This window comes from Rousettus aegyptiacus, unplaced genomic scaffold (genome assembly GCF_014176215.1).
Source record: "Rousettus aegyptiacus isolate mRouAeg1 unplaced genomic scaffold, mRouAeg1.p scaffold_m13_p_3, whole genome shotgun sequence".
NCBI lineage: Eukaryota > Metazoa > Chordata > Mammalia > Chiroptera > Pteropodidae > Rousettus > Rousettus aegyptiacus.
Genome location: NW_023416306.1, coordinates 124,650,495 through 124,670,403, shown reverse-complemented (window position 1 = coordinate 124,670,403; position 19,909 = coordinate 124,650,495). Strand labels below are relative to the sequence as shown.

Genomic DNA, 19,909 nt, shown 5'->3' with positions numbered 1-19,909 from the left:
CTGCCTTTCTTGTGTCACTCACCTCCATCTTCCACTTTCTACTCCTAAGGCCACCAACCCTGGCGACAGCCCTCATCATCTTATGCATTAAGTGACTGTAACTGATCTCTGTGACTGTAATTTTGAATTATTCAATCCTTTTTGCCCATCCTCATAAAATTTCAATTGCTAACATGTCACTTTTAGCATGCTATATATTTTCAAAATTATAAATGGCTCTTGTTTTAAAGAACCCACTGAGAGTGCAAAAGGACCTCTGTACTTTCAACTCTAACACTTCCTGTAACCTCATTTTACATTGTTTTACTATGAAAACCTCCAATTAAATCCAGTTTGGTTGATAGAATGGTCCAGTTACTGACTCCTAGCCCTCTGGCCATGTCCCTTTCCATGGTGAAATCTTTTTTTCCTGATTATGTTTAAGTCATGAGTTTTCCTCTAAGAAAAGTATATCTCTCATATCCAGCCTGTGAACTCTCTTTCACCCCATCAAGACCACTCCTTTGGCTTTTCCTGATCTCTTGAGTTCATACAGGTTGCCCACTCCTCTAAATCCTTACCACTTCTTACCTATGCCCCTCGATTACCATCTGTGTCACCCTGTTCCATCTCTTATATTGTTTTATAAGTTAACACATATCATGACCAAATTTTTAATTTGCCTTTTCCATCTTTTAATCTAGACCAGAAACTCCTTGAGAAAAGGAATGGCACTGCTTCCCAGAGGGGAGTCTCAGAAAACACTGAAGAATCCTAGGGGATTTGTACCCTATAGAGAGAGGATGCTGTGCCCAGGAAACCAAAAGGCCAGAAGGCAAAGCCTTAAGGACCTGAACTACTGCTTTGGGGTAAAGAATCAGATTTAATAGTTAGCTTCACTGAGAGAAATGAAGGGTTTATTGAGAAAGGAGGGGAAAAAAGGAACAGTTTGAAGTGGAGTATATGGGATCTTGGGTTAGTAGAAAGGAGCTCCTCCAAAATAAACCAGTTCTCAGGCAGTATGTTAGTTATATTCATAAAGTGCTTTCTATATGACAGGAACTGTTTTAATTATTTTATATGTGATTACATTTAATTTTCTGACAATAATCCCTTAAACTCTATTTTTATTCCTATAGGAGAACACAGTAACTTGCACACCCATGTTCCTATTGCTCTCTTATCACCCACTATTCTGATATTCTAATGGTCAGTGGTATGATTTCCCATATAGTTTCCAATAGTTTAATTACTTTTGCACTTGTATTCATTTTCTGATATTTGTCAAGGTCTCCACCCTTTACAATAATATGTTGGCTTTGCTAATGTACGGGTGCCTGGTGGGGAGCACTATTATATCTGAATGGGGGTTGGAAAGAGTTATGTATGAAGTATCATTTTCTTTATCTTGAAAAATATCCAGAGATTTTTTTTTTGTTTCTTGTATTCTTCATGAAATTGCATAAAAATGAAAAATAAAGCACTTCAGATCTGATTGTAATTTGTGAGAAAAAAATAGTACTGCTAAATTAGGATAAATATTGTTGCATGCTTAGCAAGACAGTCCTTTTAAAATCCTAATTACTAACTCTCTAAATTCTTCAACTCTATTTGTCATATATTTGAAGATATTTTATAACCTATTTTTACTGACTGATGGGAAGCATGCTAATGGTTCTTCACAAGTTTGCAAGAAGAATTTACTTTTTGATTACATATACTATTTTGGTAGCAATTTCCTATCGTCATTTTTTTTTTCCTTATGATACCTGAATCATAATTTTAGTAAAGTCAAGCAGATAATTCATTTTGCAAACTTAGATAAAATAATAATAACCTGTCTTTATCAACTGTGATTTATTTTAGAAAGTTATTTGATATTTAAAAAAATATTTTCTACTATAACTGGAATCCCCTTTTATCAGATCAGATTAAGCTACTCCCTTCCTTCTTCCAACAAACTCAAGTTCAAATTCTTTACCTTGATGTTTAAGACTCAGTATTTTGGCTCTAATCCAATGTTGCTCTTTTATTCTCTATGATGCTCAACCAGTCGTGCTCTGTTTCTCTACAATAAACTATTTGAAGTTTTCAGGTTTACCCACATCTTCTGTCATTTCACTCATACTTTTCTCTTGGCCTACAATAACTTCTCCCCTTAATTTATCCCTTAAACTCCAAATCTGCCTCTCTAGGAAGTGTTTCCTTAAAGAGAATTTAGTAGCCTTATCACACTCCCAGCACTTTGTTCACATCTCTTTTATTTTATCAATAGTAGATATTTTTGTTCCTAAGAGCAAGTTCTCTCTTATCTCTAGACACCTCTTCACTGCTCAACATATTTTCTATACACAGTAAATCTTCATATAATAATTTTTGAAGTATAGTACTCCAAACTAGGTAGGGTACTTTGTTCTTTCTCTGAGCAGCTGAATTTTAAATAATACAAACACTATACTAATAATGATTTTTTAAAAAGTAGATGCTGAGAAGTGGCCACCAAAATTGCCTCATGAACAACAAATAGCAGAATGGGTAGGACTTTAGCCACAGTAAGAACCTCAGAGGCATAACGTCACAAATCCTGCTATTTGTCTGGGATCCTGATTATTAGAAATGGTGTTATTTGGATTAAGAAAGTAATAGGTAAATTCCAAAGCTATATTTTAATAGATCTTCATATTTGGTCCAAATTCTTTCCTTTATACCAAGAAATGTAGATTTCTAGAGGGTCCTAGTCCATGCTTATCATTTTTAAGCCTCCGTATTGCCACTGCATGAAATCGAATACATCTGCAGCATACACTGCAGAGCATCATGTTCAGGTCCAAATAACACATGCTCCAGGAGAATTTGGAAGGTTGGGAAAAATAAAACCTGCCAGCTTTTTGGGGGGGTATTTTTTAACTTCATCATAAAATAACTTGAGGATTGTTCAAGATATAAGCATTTCCTTAGGTCTGGAGATTCATGCTCAAGTTGAGTACCTCCTATTGAAACAAAATGTCTCCTGTTTCTATTTGAAAGAAACCCACCTTTTGGGCAATCTCACAGCAGTTCTGAGTCTCCCTGGCATGGTCTATGAGTCAAAAGCTAAACTAGGACCCCTTCGAACTAGAGTTTCCCAACCAGCACATCTATTAGCTTACACATACTGATTATTAGCTATCTGCCGCATTCATAGCTGCTGCCTTCTACTTTTGTTTTTAAATATTACTGATTTGACTGAGTTGGCAGGAGAATGGAATGTCTCAAAGCCCAACCATGCTAGCTGCAGTACGTCACTTTCTGTTACTTGTACCATATTCTAAGTATTTGACTTATAATTGAAACTACATGTAACTAGTATGACAGAATCATCTGAAAAAATTTCATTACCTAAGAGAGTTTAATATTTTTATCAATACTTGTGCAGAGATTGAAGGATTTTAAATTATTTTTAAGTAATTAAGAAATAATCTAAATAAGTGAACTATGGCATTATAATCTAGAAAGAACTGATAGCTGAAGAACTATCATCCATTTGGGCCTGCTACATTTTACCCACACTTTCTTACCGTCTAGTGACATGTGACATAGGAGCAAGGACATTGACTTTAGAGTTTGGAATTATTTCTCAGCTGTGCCAATCACTAGCAGCTCCGTGGCCTTGGACAAAAAGTTCAACCCCTGAGCCTCCATATTCTCGTCTACAGAATGTAAATGATCATTCTTGACCTATCTAACACTCAGGAGAATTATAAAGATGAGGAGAGGTGATGTACACACCTGAAGGATATTGGAAAAAATGAAAAACACTCTTTCAGTCTATATTCTACAAACTCAGTAGCATTCTCCTCCTTTTCTCACTCCCAGTTTATTTAAATCGAGCTAAAGAGAAACTAAAGCGCATCTTTTTGGCAGCCTTTGGTAGTTAGTCTGGGTAGCATCTGCTACTTCTAAGACCACCTCTCTAATGAGGTCTCTGCTTGCCTTATAGTGTTCCTTTTGCTGGGCTCCAGGCAGACATTGGGGTTACAATTATTTAATAGTACTCCTCTTTCTCCTGAATTCCTTTGCAGTCAACATCAGAATTAGTGCTTGGTAAGACAGTCAGTAGGGGCAACTCTCTGATGCAGACAAGATAAAGGGAGGCCTAGCTTTGGCTAACTGATGACAGAACCATTGAAAGATATCAGGTGAATGCCTTGGCAGGTGAGCAGAACACAGGGACAAGGGAGTCTAACAACAGGTACAAGAGGCCTAGCATGGTGACTCCTGAGAAAGAGTTGGCATGATATAACTTGGGTAATAGGGGAACTGGAGATCTGACCTCAGGCTCTGAGGCTCAGGAGAACCAGGGTCAGAGTCCAGTATTAGAAGAACAAGATAATAACACAGATCGATTTATTGGATCTGGGACACCAGGAAAGTCCTAAAAAGCAAGGCAAGTGTTTTATGGCTGAGGCTGAATTAAAAGATCATCACAGATGACTGACAGGATAGTTGAGCTGTCAAGATGTAAATTAGGGGGTATTTTTTTTGGGAGGGGGGGTCAGGTCTGTCTCAGAGTTTCAGCAGAGCTCAGACTACAGATGGTGGTCATGTGTCTTGATCAAAAAGAATCAGAGAAATGTTGCGGTTGGGGCCAGGGGCCAGGTCTGTTGATACTTTGAATGTCACTCCCTATTTTCACAAAGCACATTTTCCTTTCTCTCTTAAAGTCATCCATTGACCTAATAAAATCCATGAAAAGCTGAATTCAGATTCTAAAAATTTTACTTTTTATCCTCTTTATGGTGCGCTTGAGAGTTCTTATTTTTCCTACTAGCATTTCCCTTTTTATAGGTATTAGTGCTGCTATGATTTCAAAAGTCGGTCATTTCAAAAACCATTTTTGAAAATAATTTTTTAAAAAAACTGGTTTTGCATTTTTCCCCTGTATTTCTTTTTCATGTTTTCCATTTTTCTTTAAAATTATTTTGCAAAATTTCCAGTCTTCCAGACAATATTCTTGCTGTATCTTTAGAAACTTTTTCTGTAGTCTCACTGCCTAAATTCGCACTCCCCAGTTTTCAGCAGGTGTTACAAAACTCACTTTGTAGATTTCATTTTGCAGTTTCTGACATTGCAAAAGCCAAAGATAGCCTCTTAATAATGCGGGCATTGCAAAACAAAAGCCAGGAGGTGACAGTTTTGTGAAGGTGTCCAATTGTTATACAGGTAGCACTGCTTTAATGAATACCATTGTAATGTCTGTCTCTATTCAGTGAGACACTTCTGTGCTTTGAAAACGGCTCCTGGCAGCTGACACTTTTTGCTATACTGTTCACACATCCTGGATAATAGATGCTTCCCTCTCAGAGAAGCGTGCAAACATTGGACACCGTTTAAATTTAGAAGATAAGTAATTTTCACTCTTTAATATAGACTTTTACATGTAAATATGAAATGTATATATATAAATATATAAGGAAGCTATGAAAACAAAGAATTTCTAAGTTAAATTTAGAGATCTGCACACATTTAGCCCACACTACAACTTTTGGTTAACCTATGAAAAATTGATGCACAGAACGCAATGCCTTTGGGTTTTTAGCAGAAAATTAAATTATTGTGCTTATTGAGAGGAGAAGATTGATCTTTCGAACATTATTTCGACAAGCATATAACACATAAGAAAAAATTAGGATATGTCTCTTTTTGAAAATACATGTTACGACATGGGTTTTACATATATATATATATATATATATATGTTTTGTTTTTTTTTTTTTAGAGATAGACAAAGGAGGGAAGCATAAAGGCAGAGTAATCTGAATATGATAAGGAAACAGTATGGGCTAAATCTGACATACTCGGGGGATGTTTATCTATACAACTGTCTACTATATCCATGGATAACACAGCTCTACTAATGTGTATCTGGGGTACATTTCTCTGAGGGTACAAAAGGAGTCTGTATGCATATCCAGGGGCTTTATACCCTTACCTTGATAGTAGCCAGGACCACTTCCATTATGGCACACTGTCTTGGCGTCAGACCCTTGGCATCCTCTCTAATCATGTGCTCCTGGAAAACAGATTTACAATTGCTTATAAAATAACCAGTTTATTTGTTTGACAACTATTTTCAAATGAAGTATGTATAATTCCCATGTGCAAACATTTTCTATTTGAAATATTTTCTTTCAATGGACGCTTTTTAATAATTTTGTCATATATTTAATAAATATCCATTTTGCCAAAAAATAATGTTAAATGTTTACTTAAAGGGCAGTACTTGATTTGTATGGTGTCTTTTTTTCCCCCACTTATAAGTTAATGTTAGAAAAAAAGAGAGAAACCTGGAAAATGTGTGTATCTAATCTTTTTCATCCTTAATTCTCTGCTTTATGTTTTATAACACTAAGGAAAGTTAATTATGGAAGGGATTTAAGAGGTGAATTTTAGTCTCTCCCAATAACTACTGATAAAGACTACTTTATAATGCCTCCAATTTATTCTCTTTCTTGGATTCCCATAATGTTTAGTCATTACTAGGAAAAGACCCGAAGAATTAACTGAATTTGAGTCTGGACATTTTCAATATTTTAAATTCATTTTTCAACATTTTAGAACTGTTGCCCATATTTTACAATGAATTTTCCTCATTGTTCACTGTGGACTTTCTTGATCCATCATTCAAAGCTTATTTAGGGAAATGATGGTAGAAAACTGAATATGATAATAAAGGAAACAGAAATTTTTCTAAGAGAAAATTTAAAAATTCCTGACCTTCCAAATTAATGCAGTGTTCTCAAGACTGCCACTATTCTAGTCAATAAGAATCAAACATTTATGAGCACATTATGTGCCAGTACTGTTTCAGGTGATTCAGACATATTGTTCAATAAAGAAAGACTTTTACTCTCCTGGAACTTAAATTCTAACTTCTGAAAGTGCCTTTGTGTGAATTAGAGGAAAAGACCATGTGGGCGGACACACCTCTGAGAATACATGGCTTGATGAATGGATCAGTGCCTTTGGGCAGTCATAAAAGGTGTCTCATTTTTCTAGGGAGCATGGCTCCATATCAGCACACATGGCTTCATTTCGCCCATCATTCTTTCCCTTAGCTAGGCACCCTGTGCATTTCACAGATTGTACAATCACAACTAGCGGCTCTTCCTTCAATTGTAGCCCTTATTCTGTTATTTAGTAGATGTCACAACTTCCTTAAAATAATCTCTATCTCTTACTCACTTCTGCAGACTTTTGGAACCTATCTTGGCAATTATCACCTGCTAGGCACTCAATATATCTTTAGTAATTGAATTGTACTTCACCTTATCTTGTAGGGTACAATATGCTTACATATATTCATACTCCTTTGAATATTGTTGAAACCATGGTATAATGCTTCATGCATCCATAGTATTCACTTCTACATCTCACAGCATCTTTCTCTGATATAAGGATTTCAACACCAACACATGAATTCATTTAATATTTTTTAAACAGGAATATTAAATACCCTCTGAGATTCAAAGAATAATGGGAAATGATTGCTGAATTATAAAGTGAAATACTTTAGGGAAAGTACACACAAATATTTTATATTAATAAATCTCTCTGGCTTTATTGGTCTTGACTTTATTACGTGGTCACATTTTTTAATAGATGCTAATAAATAAGATTTGGTGCTGGAAAAAATATAATTCTTGCTAGAAATAATTTTTCTGGGATTTAACAGTAGCCCATTCAAACAAGGGGAGTCTTTGAAAGAGATTAGCAATGAGTTATTACCCAATGAGTTATAAGTTGCTTAAAGTAAACTCATAGTCTCTGAGGTATTTTTATTAATTGGTTATGATATTATGTTACCTAAACATGAAGATGTATTCTTATTAAAAAAATTGACAAATAAATCTGATCTCATTAAATAGTAATAAGTTACATATACATGATATCCATATATTATGGAGTCCCAGAAGAACAAGGTAATAAAGGATATGTCAGGCTACTGAATAAATCCTTTTTTTATGAGTTAATCTCAAACCATAGTTATCTCATTGTTCTATTTTCCTTGATCTTTTAAGTAAGGTTATCATTAATATTTCTATATAGGATTTCTAAATTTATCTGCCAGTACAATTATTTGAAATAGCACTTTTCCAGTGGATTAATCCTGCTTCCAAACTAATATATATAAAAAATATAAAGACCTATGGTTTAAAATGAAAAAAACAAAACAAGCAACCAAACGAAAAACCTTTGGTAGTAACATTCTAGTAAAATAAGGGAAAATAGCTTTGTAAAATTTTGTTTCATTATTATGGCTAGATGTTTAAGTTTTTGCATATGATTGTTGAAGTCTTACTGTTCTGTAATTCAAACAGTAATTAAATGGACTAATAACTTATTAAAAAAACAAGGGTCAGTAATAGAAAAATATGATACAGAACTAAGTTATTTTCCATCACCTATGAATAACAAGATTCTATTTTTAGTCCTACAGATTATTTCAGTGTTGATAAAATAACCTTTTTATTCATAATTTGGACATTTTATTCATAATAAAAGGCTTTTAGTTTATTACAATCAAAAGATAATTCATTGACTTGAAAAAATTTGGGGCTGCAAAGGGACATAAACTGTTGTGTTTTCTGTGGCCTCTCATTTTTCCCACTAGCATGCATGTGCCCTGTGGAGAGCCAGTCTCTATCCCACACAGAGTTTATAAGATTTCAACAAGGCTGACTGTATCCCCAGCTCAGGCGTGGGTTTGTGAGTTAAGCCAAGTAGCATATGTTACTCTCTAGGCCACAGTGGTTGGCTTGGGAATGGTGATAACACTTCATTAGAGGTGATGATGCGCCAGTGGACTTTGCTGGAATTTCTTGCATCAAGGTGGGTGAATTCTTCTCTTACAGGATTTCAAGTTCAAAGATGTTAGATATAGAGCAGAGACAACCATTTTATAAGCAGGAAAGGAGGTCTGTTACAGCAATACATCAGAGAAGGAGAGAGCAGAGCTGAGAGACAGAGAGTGACTGGATCGCATAACATCATTTGAGTTTTTAATCAAGCAGTGATGAAAACCAGAGTTACTCAAGGACTCTATAGTTTCATGTAGCAATAAATTCCCTCCTTGATTATGTAGTATGGCTTTTCATCATCTTAAACTGAAATATTTCTAGCTGATATAACAATTCATTTAGGAACTGAAGCTCGGGGAGATGGAATGTTTCCTAATATCACAGAGATGCTAGAAGCATGGCCAGATCCATTTCTTTTGTAATGAGATACTATGATGTTTTACCTTCATGGTTTCATATGAGAAACTTTAACATTGTATAAATCCATTTTTCAAAGTAGAAACTAGAAATCCCAGAGAGGTAATAGAGGAATAAAGAAAGAGATAGAGGTCCAAGATACGAAACAATAGTTTGGCAATGATATCTATCTTCTACCTTCCCTTCAAACTATCAACATCACCGAATACCTGTAAGAAACCATTTTAGGTAATGGTTCTGTCTTCTAAATGGATTATTGGCATTTTTTTTTTCCATTAGAAGGGGAATAATGTAGGTAATAAAATAGGATTCCAAAATTATAGGTCACCTATTTTATCTTGGCAAGTAATTACACAGTCAAATTTATCCGCCCCCTGTGTTGTACAAACAGAACAATCCCAGTGCTACCTAACTTTGAGCTGCCAGCTGGGGAAGAAGGCATGATAACTCCTGTGCGTGGGAGGCGGCAGTTCTTGCAGTTACTATGCAAAGATAATGTATGCGTCATCTCATTTATCCTCACAACAGTCCTATAAACCAAATATTAACATTTCCCACATTCTACAGATGTCAGATCTGAAGATTAAAAAGGTTAAATACTTTGGCTAGTATCACATAGTTGGAAGCAGCTGAGGTAGAACTGGAATCAAGGTAGTCTCTGTCTGTAACCTACCCCCATGCTACACTGTCTTCTAACAGGTAGAAATGAAACAACATTTTGACATAGGCACAATGTTGGCCTATATGTGGTCCATTGATAAATGAATAGATGGATGAAGAAAATGTGGTATATATACAATGGAATACTATTAGGCCTTTAAAAAGGAGGAAATTCTGCCATAATGAGACAACATGGATGGACCCAGAGGACATTATGACAAGTGAAATAAGCCAGTCACAGAAGCACATGTGTACTTTAACCAGTCAAGTTTCAATCCTAGTGGAACAGAAATTGCAGAGTCTTGTGAATCTCAAGTAATAATAAAGGGCAGGTTATTTAGTCAGCAAATTCTCTTTTATAATGGAGTTGAACATGTTGACAAGTTTAAAGTCTGCTTTAATGAGTTTCATTTTTCTTTTAAGTTTTTTGCGTGTAAGACTTCTCTAGATTTTCCTGGATTTCTATGAAGTGTTCCATTTTGCCATTATTCATACAAAGTCAATTTAGTACATGAAAGAAAATATATTCTCTAATTTACTCCAAAAGCAGTAATGCCTAATGCTACAACATAAAGTCAAAAATTCCCAGTTGTCCTACCGAATGGGAAATATCAGAAATATAGCAGAATGAATAAAGAAGCAAAATTCTATTCATATATTTTGACCTGATTCATCCTTAAAGCAGATTGTGAGATCACAAACACACATCTTCTTTATCCTGCCATGTTAGACATCATTATTGGTGGGAGAATGGTTTCTTGCAGAACTGTAGTTACTTCAATACTTTTCACAGACAACCAGTAATTTTTTTTTATTATTACCTTCAGTTTGGATAACTGTCCAAGATCTTTAGCAGCAATGAAAATCATCTGGGGTCCCTAGAGATACACATTAAAAAAAAAGAAAAAAAAGAGAAGACTCAGTTTTAAGATCTTTAGTAATAGTCATAGTAGAAATGTGAACAATAGACAATTTGTTTTATTTCCTTATTATATCTATGATTTTTATGCCAGATGCCTTTAATTGATCTATTTTACAGATTGGGTCAAAGGTATCTAGAACTTCTGGCAATATAACTGTCCTTATAGGTATCCCACTTCTGAAAGTTTTAAGTCGAAGTTACTAAATAGGTTGCTGCTAATGTAGCCAGTTTAATTTGGCATATAGATAAACCTGTGATCTTTAAGTTTTATTAATTCATTTTCATTAGAGGCAAACTCCCTTACTCCATTTCTTCCCAAAATCAGTGTATGCAAAATTTCAAGATACAGAGCTGAAGAAGGTGGAGCTGTTCCTTCTGAAAGCTGTGCAATCAGAGACATGCCCTTGACTCCTCCACCCTCGGCTGGAACCTTTTCCTGGAACCCTAAGGTTCTAGGAAGAGTGAAAAACACCGAAATAAACTATCCAAAGCACTACTGGAATGAAAAACCAGAGGCATGCCTATTGGTAAGTGTGACAGCAGAAGTACTAAATTTGGCTAATTTCATTAGTAGCCTAGACTATTTTCACGGTAAGTAAAATCAGCCATTTTGGAGTAACAGTCTCCATTTTTTAGTGGAAATCTGTATATTCATTAGGAAATTAAAGACTACAAAGTTAATGAGAACAGCAATCATGTCTAATTTTGCTCATGTTTTGTCTCCACACCTAGCACAGTGCCTAATACATAGCAGAAGCTCAAAGAACAGGTACTGAATGAGTGGATATATAAGACAACTTCATACTTGGGGATCTCAATACTAAAGGAAATTGAGGTGATGATAAGCTGTCCTAGGGGAAAACTTATATCCAAATTGAAATGTCATATATAGCATTTCTGCTATAACACATGTATATATTCTTTAAAAACCTCATATTCTAAAAAACTGTATGCTAGAAATAGTAGGGCTCATGGGGAAAATAGCAGTGGACAATGTAGTCAAAGCTCATATAATTTTATTACCGAATAACTGTCAAAAACAATAAATGCTACTTTGGGAGACAACTTAGACAGCTTGCATTTTGCTCAGTGAGGCTGGTGACTTCCTCAAGGATCATTAGAAATGCAAAAAAAAAAAAAAAAAAAAAAAAAAATCCAACCCCCCCCCCCCAAAAAAAAAACAACCCAAACAACAACAACAACAGAAAACCAACCAAACAACAGAACAATAGAGTACAATTATGGGCTGAGACAATACCCACACAAGTGAAGCTCTGAGCACAGGGGAAGGGCAGCCTGCCATGTGTGAGAACCATGCAAGGTGTATCTTTCTGGATAGAAGGCCTATGGGCAAGTGGGCCCTTCTCTGTCTCTTAATTTTTTTTTATAAAAGTAGGAATGAAAGGGCTCCCACCTTTGTAGTAGCCAAGCTGACTGTTCTCCTTTTCTATGTTTATAGCTTTTCTATTCCAGAGCCTCTCACCTAGGAAAATTTTCATATAAACAACCCAATTTCCAGATTATACTGACATCATTCTCCTATTGGTTGCTGACTGGTATTACAGATATATATTGTGCATTTTTGTAGCAGAATAAGGTGTGTGTGTTTATATATTTGATTTGGCTACCCTCATATGTAGGCTATCGATGATTATACCACACATTAATGGCATGAAGCAAAACTCGACGTAATTTATATTTTATCACCCACTGACTAGCAGTAAATCAAGAAAAACATATGTATCTTTGCATCTTGGAATACTTTACAAGAAAACATTTTCTGAATAATTTCATTGGATAAATATGAACCAAGTGTGCATAATTAATGGCATCAGTACATATTTTAGTGTAGTTTATAATTACTCATTATTTGTACCACCTTGTCTTTCACACAGAAGAAAAATTACTTCATGACAGGTGCTTGCTAGGATTATTTTTTTTCTTTGTTTAGTTCAGGATATGGGAACTGAGATACCTGGACTCGGTATCCATTTGCCCACTGTCTAACTTTGCTGCCGATTGATCATTTTGTTTTTTTTTCATTTCACTGTATATGATACAATCATGTGCTTCAAAGCCACTAAAAGCTGTCTCCTCTATTAATCTCTACATGGGAAGGTAATAAATAAAAGTAAAAGGTAAAGATAAAAAATATTCTATATGGCACTGTTGGAATTATCTTCTTAAACTGTGAGATTTCAGAAAGAAACACAGTGAGGATGTTCTATCCTAAAACTATTTCCCTGGAGGTTCACAGTAAAATTAAATTTAAAAATTATGTGTTACAGACTAGATAACCCTATAAATTGAATTTAGATACATTTTTTTCCAAGAGATAAAATTTGACTGCTATTGCCACTATTTAAAATTGATTTGTATAAGAGAATGTTATTTGAATCATCATTTTTAAAATACTGTATACCAAACATTTTTCCCAAAAGAGATTTAGTTAATATTTCATCTGGATCTAAATCATTCACTTAAACAAAAAACAATTAGATGGGTTACTGAAAGTATAATCGAACTTTAAATACTTACTGTTTGGTCTGTCAGAGGAGGGAGAACGATTTGCTTTTCTATTTTGTTAAGAACTAGCTTCCAAAGCTCTTTCAAAACTCGTTTCAGAACTGTTTTCTCACAGATTTTTGCTGAGAGACTTAATCTGAAATAGCACATATAATCACTTCTAAAACTCATATCAAGGTATCAACTTATTTTAATGAACAGAAATTCACATTTTTTTTTCAATACTGAGATTCAAATACCTGAATAGGCCTTTATAATTTTCAAATGCTAAACTTCATTTACTGAAAAAAATACATAATATCAAAAATCTATTTTATCATACTTTACATTAGATAGTAAGTGAGGGCTGAAATTCAAAGTCAGGCTCTCTCCCTCTGAATCCAGTATGTCATCCAAAACAGTGCTGCATACATATTTACTTAAAGTACCATAATATGATGTGAACTCTTTGAGACTCCTTTAATAAGAGTTAACTAACCCGTTTCACAGTGGACTAAAAGTGTCATTCATATATATATATATCTATATCTATATCTATCTATCTATCTATCTATCTATCTATCTATCTATCTATCTATCTATATCTATCTATATCTATCTCTCTCTCTCTATATATATATATATATATATAGAGAGAGAGAGAGACAGGGTAGCCTAGTGACTCCTTATAGTGCTGCTAGGTACTATGCATACTTTTGGACTCAGAAATTATAAGCTGAGTTCTGGTTTTGATAGAATCAGAACTGACAGTTTTAAATATTTAAATATATAATATTAACATTTAAATAACTAACTTATTAATATTAAAAGGTACATGGCATGTGAGTAGCAAAGGGAGAGACTTCCAAAATCTATTTTCATGTAGAAGTAGTTTTCCTAACACTACTGTATGTGGACACCTAATACACATAAAACACATGAAAATGACCTCCTCTGGATGAAGAGAAAAGTTGGGACCCCTGAGGCATATCCACAGAACTCCATACGTAGCCCCACTGGTTTAGAGGCCATTGTTTGGGGGTTGCATGTCTAGCCTGCTAGGGGCCATTCATTATCTGGACACAGCAGAACCCAGCAGATGTGCCGTGACAGAACAACAGAACCTGAACTCAGAGAAATTACTAGGATGTTGCAAGATGCAACAAATCTGCCAATTTTGCAGCCGATGTGTAATTTTCATTTTCAAAAGGTCTGAGTTTAAGAATCGATCTTGTTTTTATGGTCAGCTTATGTACTTGGCATGCTAACTAACCCTGTTTAGACTGGAACTGAATGAATAGGTGTAAAATCATTGACACGTTTGCAACTCCACATGGCATTTCTGCCACCTGGGAGTAGAGTTTACAGCTCATTTTATAGAGCAGTGAGGTCTTGGTGGAGAAAATAAAACAAACAAATAAGATGTTTCACTTAAAGAGGCTGCATAAAGACAAAGAGAGCCTACACATTTATAATGTAACGTAATTTCTAAAGGGTTTTTCTCAAAGCCACCTTGAAAACTTCTGGCCTTCTATTGTTCATGTAAAATAACTGAAGAAAAAGCAAAAAACAGACATCTAGCAACTGCATCCTTAATTTAGTCAGAGTTAATCGACTTGATAATTTAAGATAAAAAGCACTTATTTTGGAACCTGAGCTATCTAGAGTCACTGACTACAGAACCAATTATCCAGAAAATTTTTAAATGCCATGATACTAACAGGCCATAGAGACTTTCTATCATATAGTCGATCAGAGTTTCATGAAAACTTTTCCAGCTTTTCTCCTTCCCCCAGGAATGCCCTTCCCTCATTTCCATACAGTCAAACCCTATCCACATTTAAGACCCAATCCAAATGGAATTTCTACTGGTAGACTGAAAAGGAGATTATTACTTTATACCTTATTGGGTTTATTTGCGTAGCTTTCTTATTTTTTTCTTTTTGACCTGTTGGCTCCTGGAGAACAGAATTAATACGACTTTTGAAAAATCCCCCCTAAAAGTGTCTTTATGGTTACACATTTTGAAATAGCTCTAAGAATTTCTGTAACTCTTCTTGACTCATATAATAATGCTTTCCAAAAATTTTAAATCTCACAATTTTTTTAAGTTGATAGATGTTTTTTCTATATATATACACTATCTTTTTCTACTAAGAATTAGAAGAAATCATATATGATGCTATAATAAGGTATAATTTTAATAATTAAAACTGAGTAAAGTAAGAATCTAAAAACACTGAGAATAAAGGTCCACCTGCTTTACATATCAGCCCCATTTTATAGATGGTAAAATGGATTCAAGGTCCCTTGGCTAGACATTGACAATATCAGGATAACTAAAAACTTCCTGTATGTTCCACAACATTGGCTACAATATAGACAAAAATGCATAGTTTTATTCATGACAAATGAGATAGTTCCACATTGGTAGTTCAAATTTTAAAAACAGAAAGCATCCCAGTAGGAGTTTTAAGAGAATCAGGATTGCTTTGTCCTAATCTCCACTCACCATCACATTTATAATCAAATGGTGGTGTGTTCATGTGATTCAGTCCTGTGTTGTCCACAGAAAGATAAAAATTTCAAGGGACTGTGTAAGAAATTAGGTGATAAAAGTCTACAATAAGAAACTAAAAAAATGAAGTCTTTCTGTCTTCTTTTCTCTCTTCTTCCCTTTCTTCCCTACCTTACTCTCTTCTTTCTGCTACTTCTATACTCACTTGCCTACCTCCTGCTAGCTATCTAATTACCTACTCACCTATGTTCTAGATATTTCCTCATAAAGAAAATAAGACTTAATTTGTCTCTCGAATATTGAAATTAAAGTGATAAGAACATTAGTCTTACTTATGCAGTAAGATTATACATAAAGGGAAGTGGAATTAATATAGAAGTCATAAATATGGAGAAGAGGTTTTTCCTATTTTTTCTTTCTTTCTCTTATCTTTAAAGAAAGGTATCGTATCCTTCTTATTTATTTTGGTCCTTTTGGTATTAATTGATTTGTCACAACAATATTAAAGGAGGTAACATAGGTAAACTACCAGGTATAACACTGGTCCCTTGGTAGGCATTCAAAATTATTTTTGCTTTCTCTTCTATCTTCAATTCTGGTTTTAAGCATCACTGTCTAAAAAATCATGTTGCTGGTTGCTTTAGATTAATGGTTCTCAATTGTGGACACATTTTAAAACATAGGTGCCCTTGATCCTACTACAAACTTATGAAATTAGAACTTCTAAGAATAGTAACTGAGCAGAAACATTAAAAAAAAAAAAGCAAGTTTTGGTTAAGAACACTGTCTTGGTCATAAAGGCCTTCGTTCCCAGCCACTACCACCAACTAGACTGTAGCCTCCATGGAGTCAGAGACTCTGCATCCCTCATTTGTCTCTGTCTAGTGCCTACAGTAAGGTTTGGTATAGAAGGGCACTCAAATAGCTATTGCAGGTTGAGTTAAGCAGCAATCTTCTTGCCTCTGAGATGAATTAATTTGCGCTATTCTCTTCCTCAGCTGGTTTCTGACATGAAATCAGCTATTTTGGACTCGACTCAGTGTTTTTTTTATGTCCAGCGAGTTGCAAAACAATGTGTTATCTGAGGAACATGAAATCTTAAATCTCTCCCTCCTAAGAACAGCAGCCTCCTTGGTTACCAATATTTATTTCCTCTACATTTTTTCTTTCTTGCAGTCACTCCTGCTTTTTTGCCATCTAGTAATAGACTGAAAGTGTTTTGCTTTATAATGAATTCGTATATTTCTGTAGAAGCCTTTTGAAAGCTGTCTTACATAGAGGAAAACATTTTTTTCCCTTAACCCATATTAGTCAAAAGAGAAAACTAGGTAAAAAACTTACGTTTTGTCCAAGAAGTCCATGAGAGGTCTTAATACAATCTCTGCATCCATTGCCGCACTGTTCTTATTAGATGCGGTATTTCCATTTGTTCTCATTTGATTTAGTTCAAAACCCATCTGTTTTATACACTCTTCAATGATAAGCTGGAAACTAAAAATAAGGAACATAATAATACTGGAATAAAAGCAAGCATCTATGTCTTCCTTTGCTCTTGTCTTTTTAATTCAACCTGGAGGAGATTGACCTGTTTCAAATGGTGTGAATTTCCTTGCTCATTAGTTTTCAAATGCAATGTTCGGCTTGTTTGTTGCAGTGAAGTTTACCTGAAACCTATGTATGCAAAGCGGATGAAAGTAATGCTCTTCACGTTGAATTGATTTGAGTAGGGGTTCATTCAGCCCCCACCTCTCACCATAATAGCTGAGATGTTCTTCTGAGAACTGTTTGGAAAAATAACTGTTCTGAAAGATACATGGTGTCTGAATAAACCTTCTTCAATTAGCTTCTGAGATGCCACACCCTCTTGGCTTTCCTCTAAACTCTTTGGCTGCTCCTTCTCAATTACTTGACCTCTAACCATTGGAGCAGGGTTGCCAGACTTAGCAAATAAAAATCCAGGATTCCCAGGTAGTTTGAATTTTAAATAGTGAATTTTTTTTAGTATAAGTACATCCTATCCAATATTTGAGACATAATCATACTAAAATTTTATGTATTTATCTGAAAATCACATTTAATTGGGTATATTCTATATATTATCTGGCAACCCTATATTGTCATTTTCTAGGCTCGATCCTTGGACCACTCCATTTTTCCATCAAAAATCGCTTTCTTGGCAATCATGTCTAGTATCATGGCTTCCATAACATCAGTATACTAGTGATTCCCAAATAAACATTTGCAGACATGCCATCTAATATAACTCCAGACTGTTTTATTAAACTGCCTATGTAACCTTTCCACTTAGAAGTCTAAGTTTCTCTTATATCCAATATCCAATTCATCAAAAATCCTCATGAATTATCTTAAATCTGAGAATCTACTATTACTTCCACAAGGCTACTTACACCAACCCACCATTATCTTTCATCTGAAATTGTCTAATAATTTCCTAAATTGTCTCTCTGTTCAACCCTCTACAGATATCCTGTTAAAATAGAAAGCAAATCGTGCTCTTTTCTTGCTAAAAAATCTTCAATGGCTTCCAGATCCACTTAGAACAAAACCTAGAATATATTTCATGGACTTAAATAAAGCCAAACATAATCTGGCCCTGGAAACCTCCATGATGCCACTTTTTTGAGACTCTTCTCTCGGCCACAATAGCCTGCCTGTTGTTCTTAGAATTCTCCAAGGATACTCATCTCATGGCCACTATTATGTTCCCACCCCCATGGAATGTCTCATGGGTGTCTGGGTCTCTCGCTTATTTCAGGCATATGCCATGTATTATGCCCTTAGAGAAATCTTCTTGAACACTTAATGTGAAATGACATTTCTATTATTCTCCATTCTCTCATAGTTTTTTTTTTAATTGCACTATTTGATACATTGCATAGTTTTCATTTATCTGTTCACTGCTTGTTGCTCCAACCAGAATGTAAGTTCCATGAGGGCAGGGAACTTTTTTCAGTGCTATTATCTACAGCGTGGAATAAGATGTCACGTGTGGTACAAAGAAGTTGCTCAAGAAATAATGATTGAATGTCTCAACAGACTCTCTTTGTTCGACCCAATCCTATTGCCTCACCCCACTCTGAGGATTTAAATAGTCTGTGAAGAGTAACTCTTAGCATTATTATTATTGTTTCAGTTTTTATATCTGTTCACCATTTTTGGTGGTTTTTACCAAAGCAGCAGCAAATGAGATTTAAATAATGGAGACTCAGCATCACCACCATTCCTCTATATTTTCTGTTACTTTCATATTCCCAGCAACAGGAGTAATTATAACACATGTGCAGGCACGCAAGAAAAAAATATGAGGATAATTAAAGCCCGGAAAATGGTTATATCAGTAGAACAGTAATGATTAGGAGGAAAGAGTTCATTTTAGTATTACAGTCAAATCAGCCCCATTCCTCTACTCCCTCCACAAAGTTACAGACTTCATATTAGTTGAGAAATATCCAAATGCACCAATTCCTCAAATCTTGTATAGAATTTTAGGAATTTTTACTATATATGGCTTCCATTATTAAATAGAATATAAATATTTACCAATGTATACATGCGTTTTATAAATAATTAATAAATACTATGTGCCAATCTCAGTTACTAGGTGCTGAAAATACATCAATAAATGAAACAAATATAACTTTTTTGGTTTTTGTTGCACATCTGAGACCTTTTATTTTAGACTCTATATTATGAAAATATTTTAATTAGCCTATTGTCTAATATTTCATTTTTCTAGTTTTTTTGGTTACCTAATATAGAAAATCTTCGATTGATTTTAATGATTTCAACTTAGGTATTTTTCTTGCTCCTGGCCCTTTTATAGCAAGTTTGTAATTTTGAGCATATAAGCAAGGCTTGATTCTACTTATACCATCATGCTGGCCTGTTTCCATCATTTCTTAACTTTCTTTATTGTTGACAACCTTCTTGCCCCTCTGGACCTGGCATTTGCATTTGCTCCCATGATCCTTGGATCTCAGCTTGCCCTTATGGATGTGGTTCACTTCTTGGCTCTCTGCATATTTATCTAATGCAATGCAGCTCCAA

The 19,909-nt window shown here is 34.7% G+C and overlaps 1 protein-coding gene across 5 annotated transcripts in view; it reads right to left on the bottom strand.

The window, feature by feature from the left end:
- Positions 1–19,909, bottom strand: part of UNC13C (unc-13 homolog C) — a 620,140-nt gene that overhangs the window by 60,870 nt on the left and 539,361 nt on the right. For all 5 annotated transcript variants that reach the window (XM_016153676.2, XM_016153674.2, XM_016153678.2 and 2 more), the window contains 4 exons: positions 17,183–17,332; positions 13,357–13,480; positions 10,718–10,774; positions 5,951–6,031 (listed from right to left, as the gene is read on the bottom strand). In XM_016153676.2, coding sequence (XP_016009162.2) covers positions 5,951–6,031; positions 10,718–10,774; positions 13,357–13,480; positions 17,183–17,332 — 412 coding nt within the window. The remainder of the gene's footprint in view (positions 1–5,950; positions 6,032–10,717; positions 10,775–13,356; positions 13,481–17,182; positions 17,333–19,909) is intronic.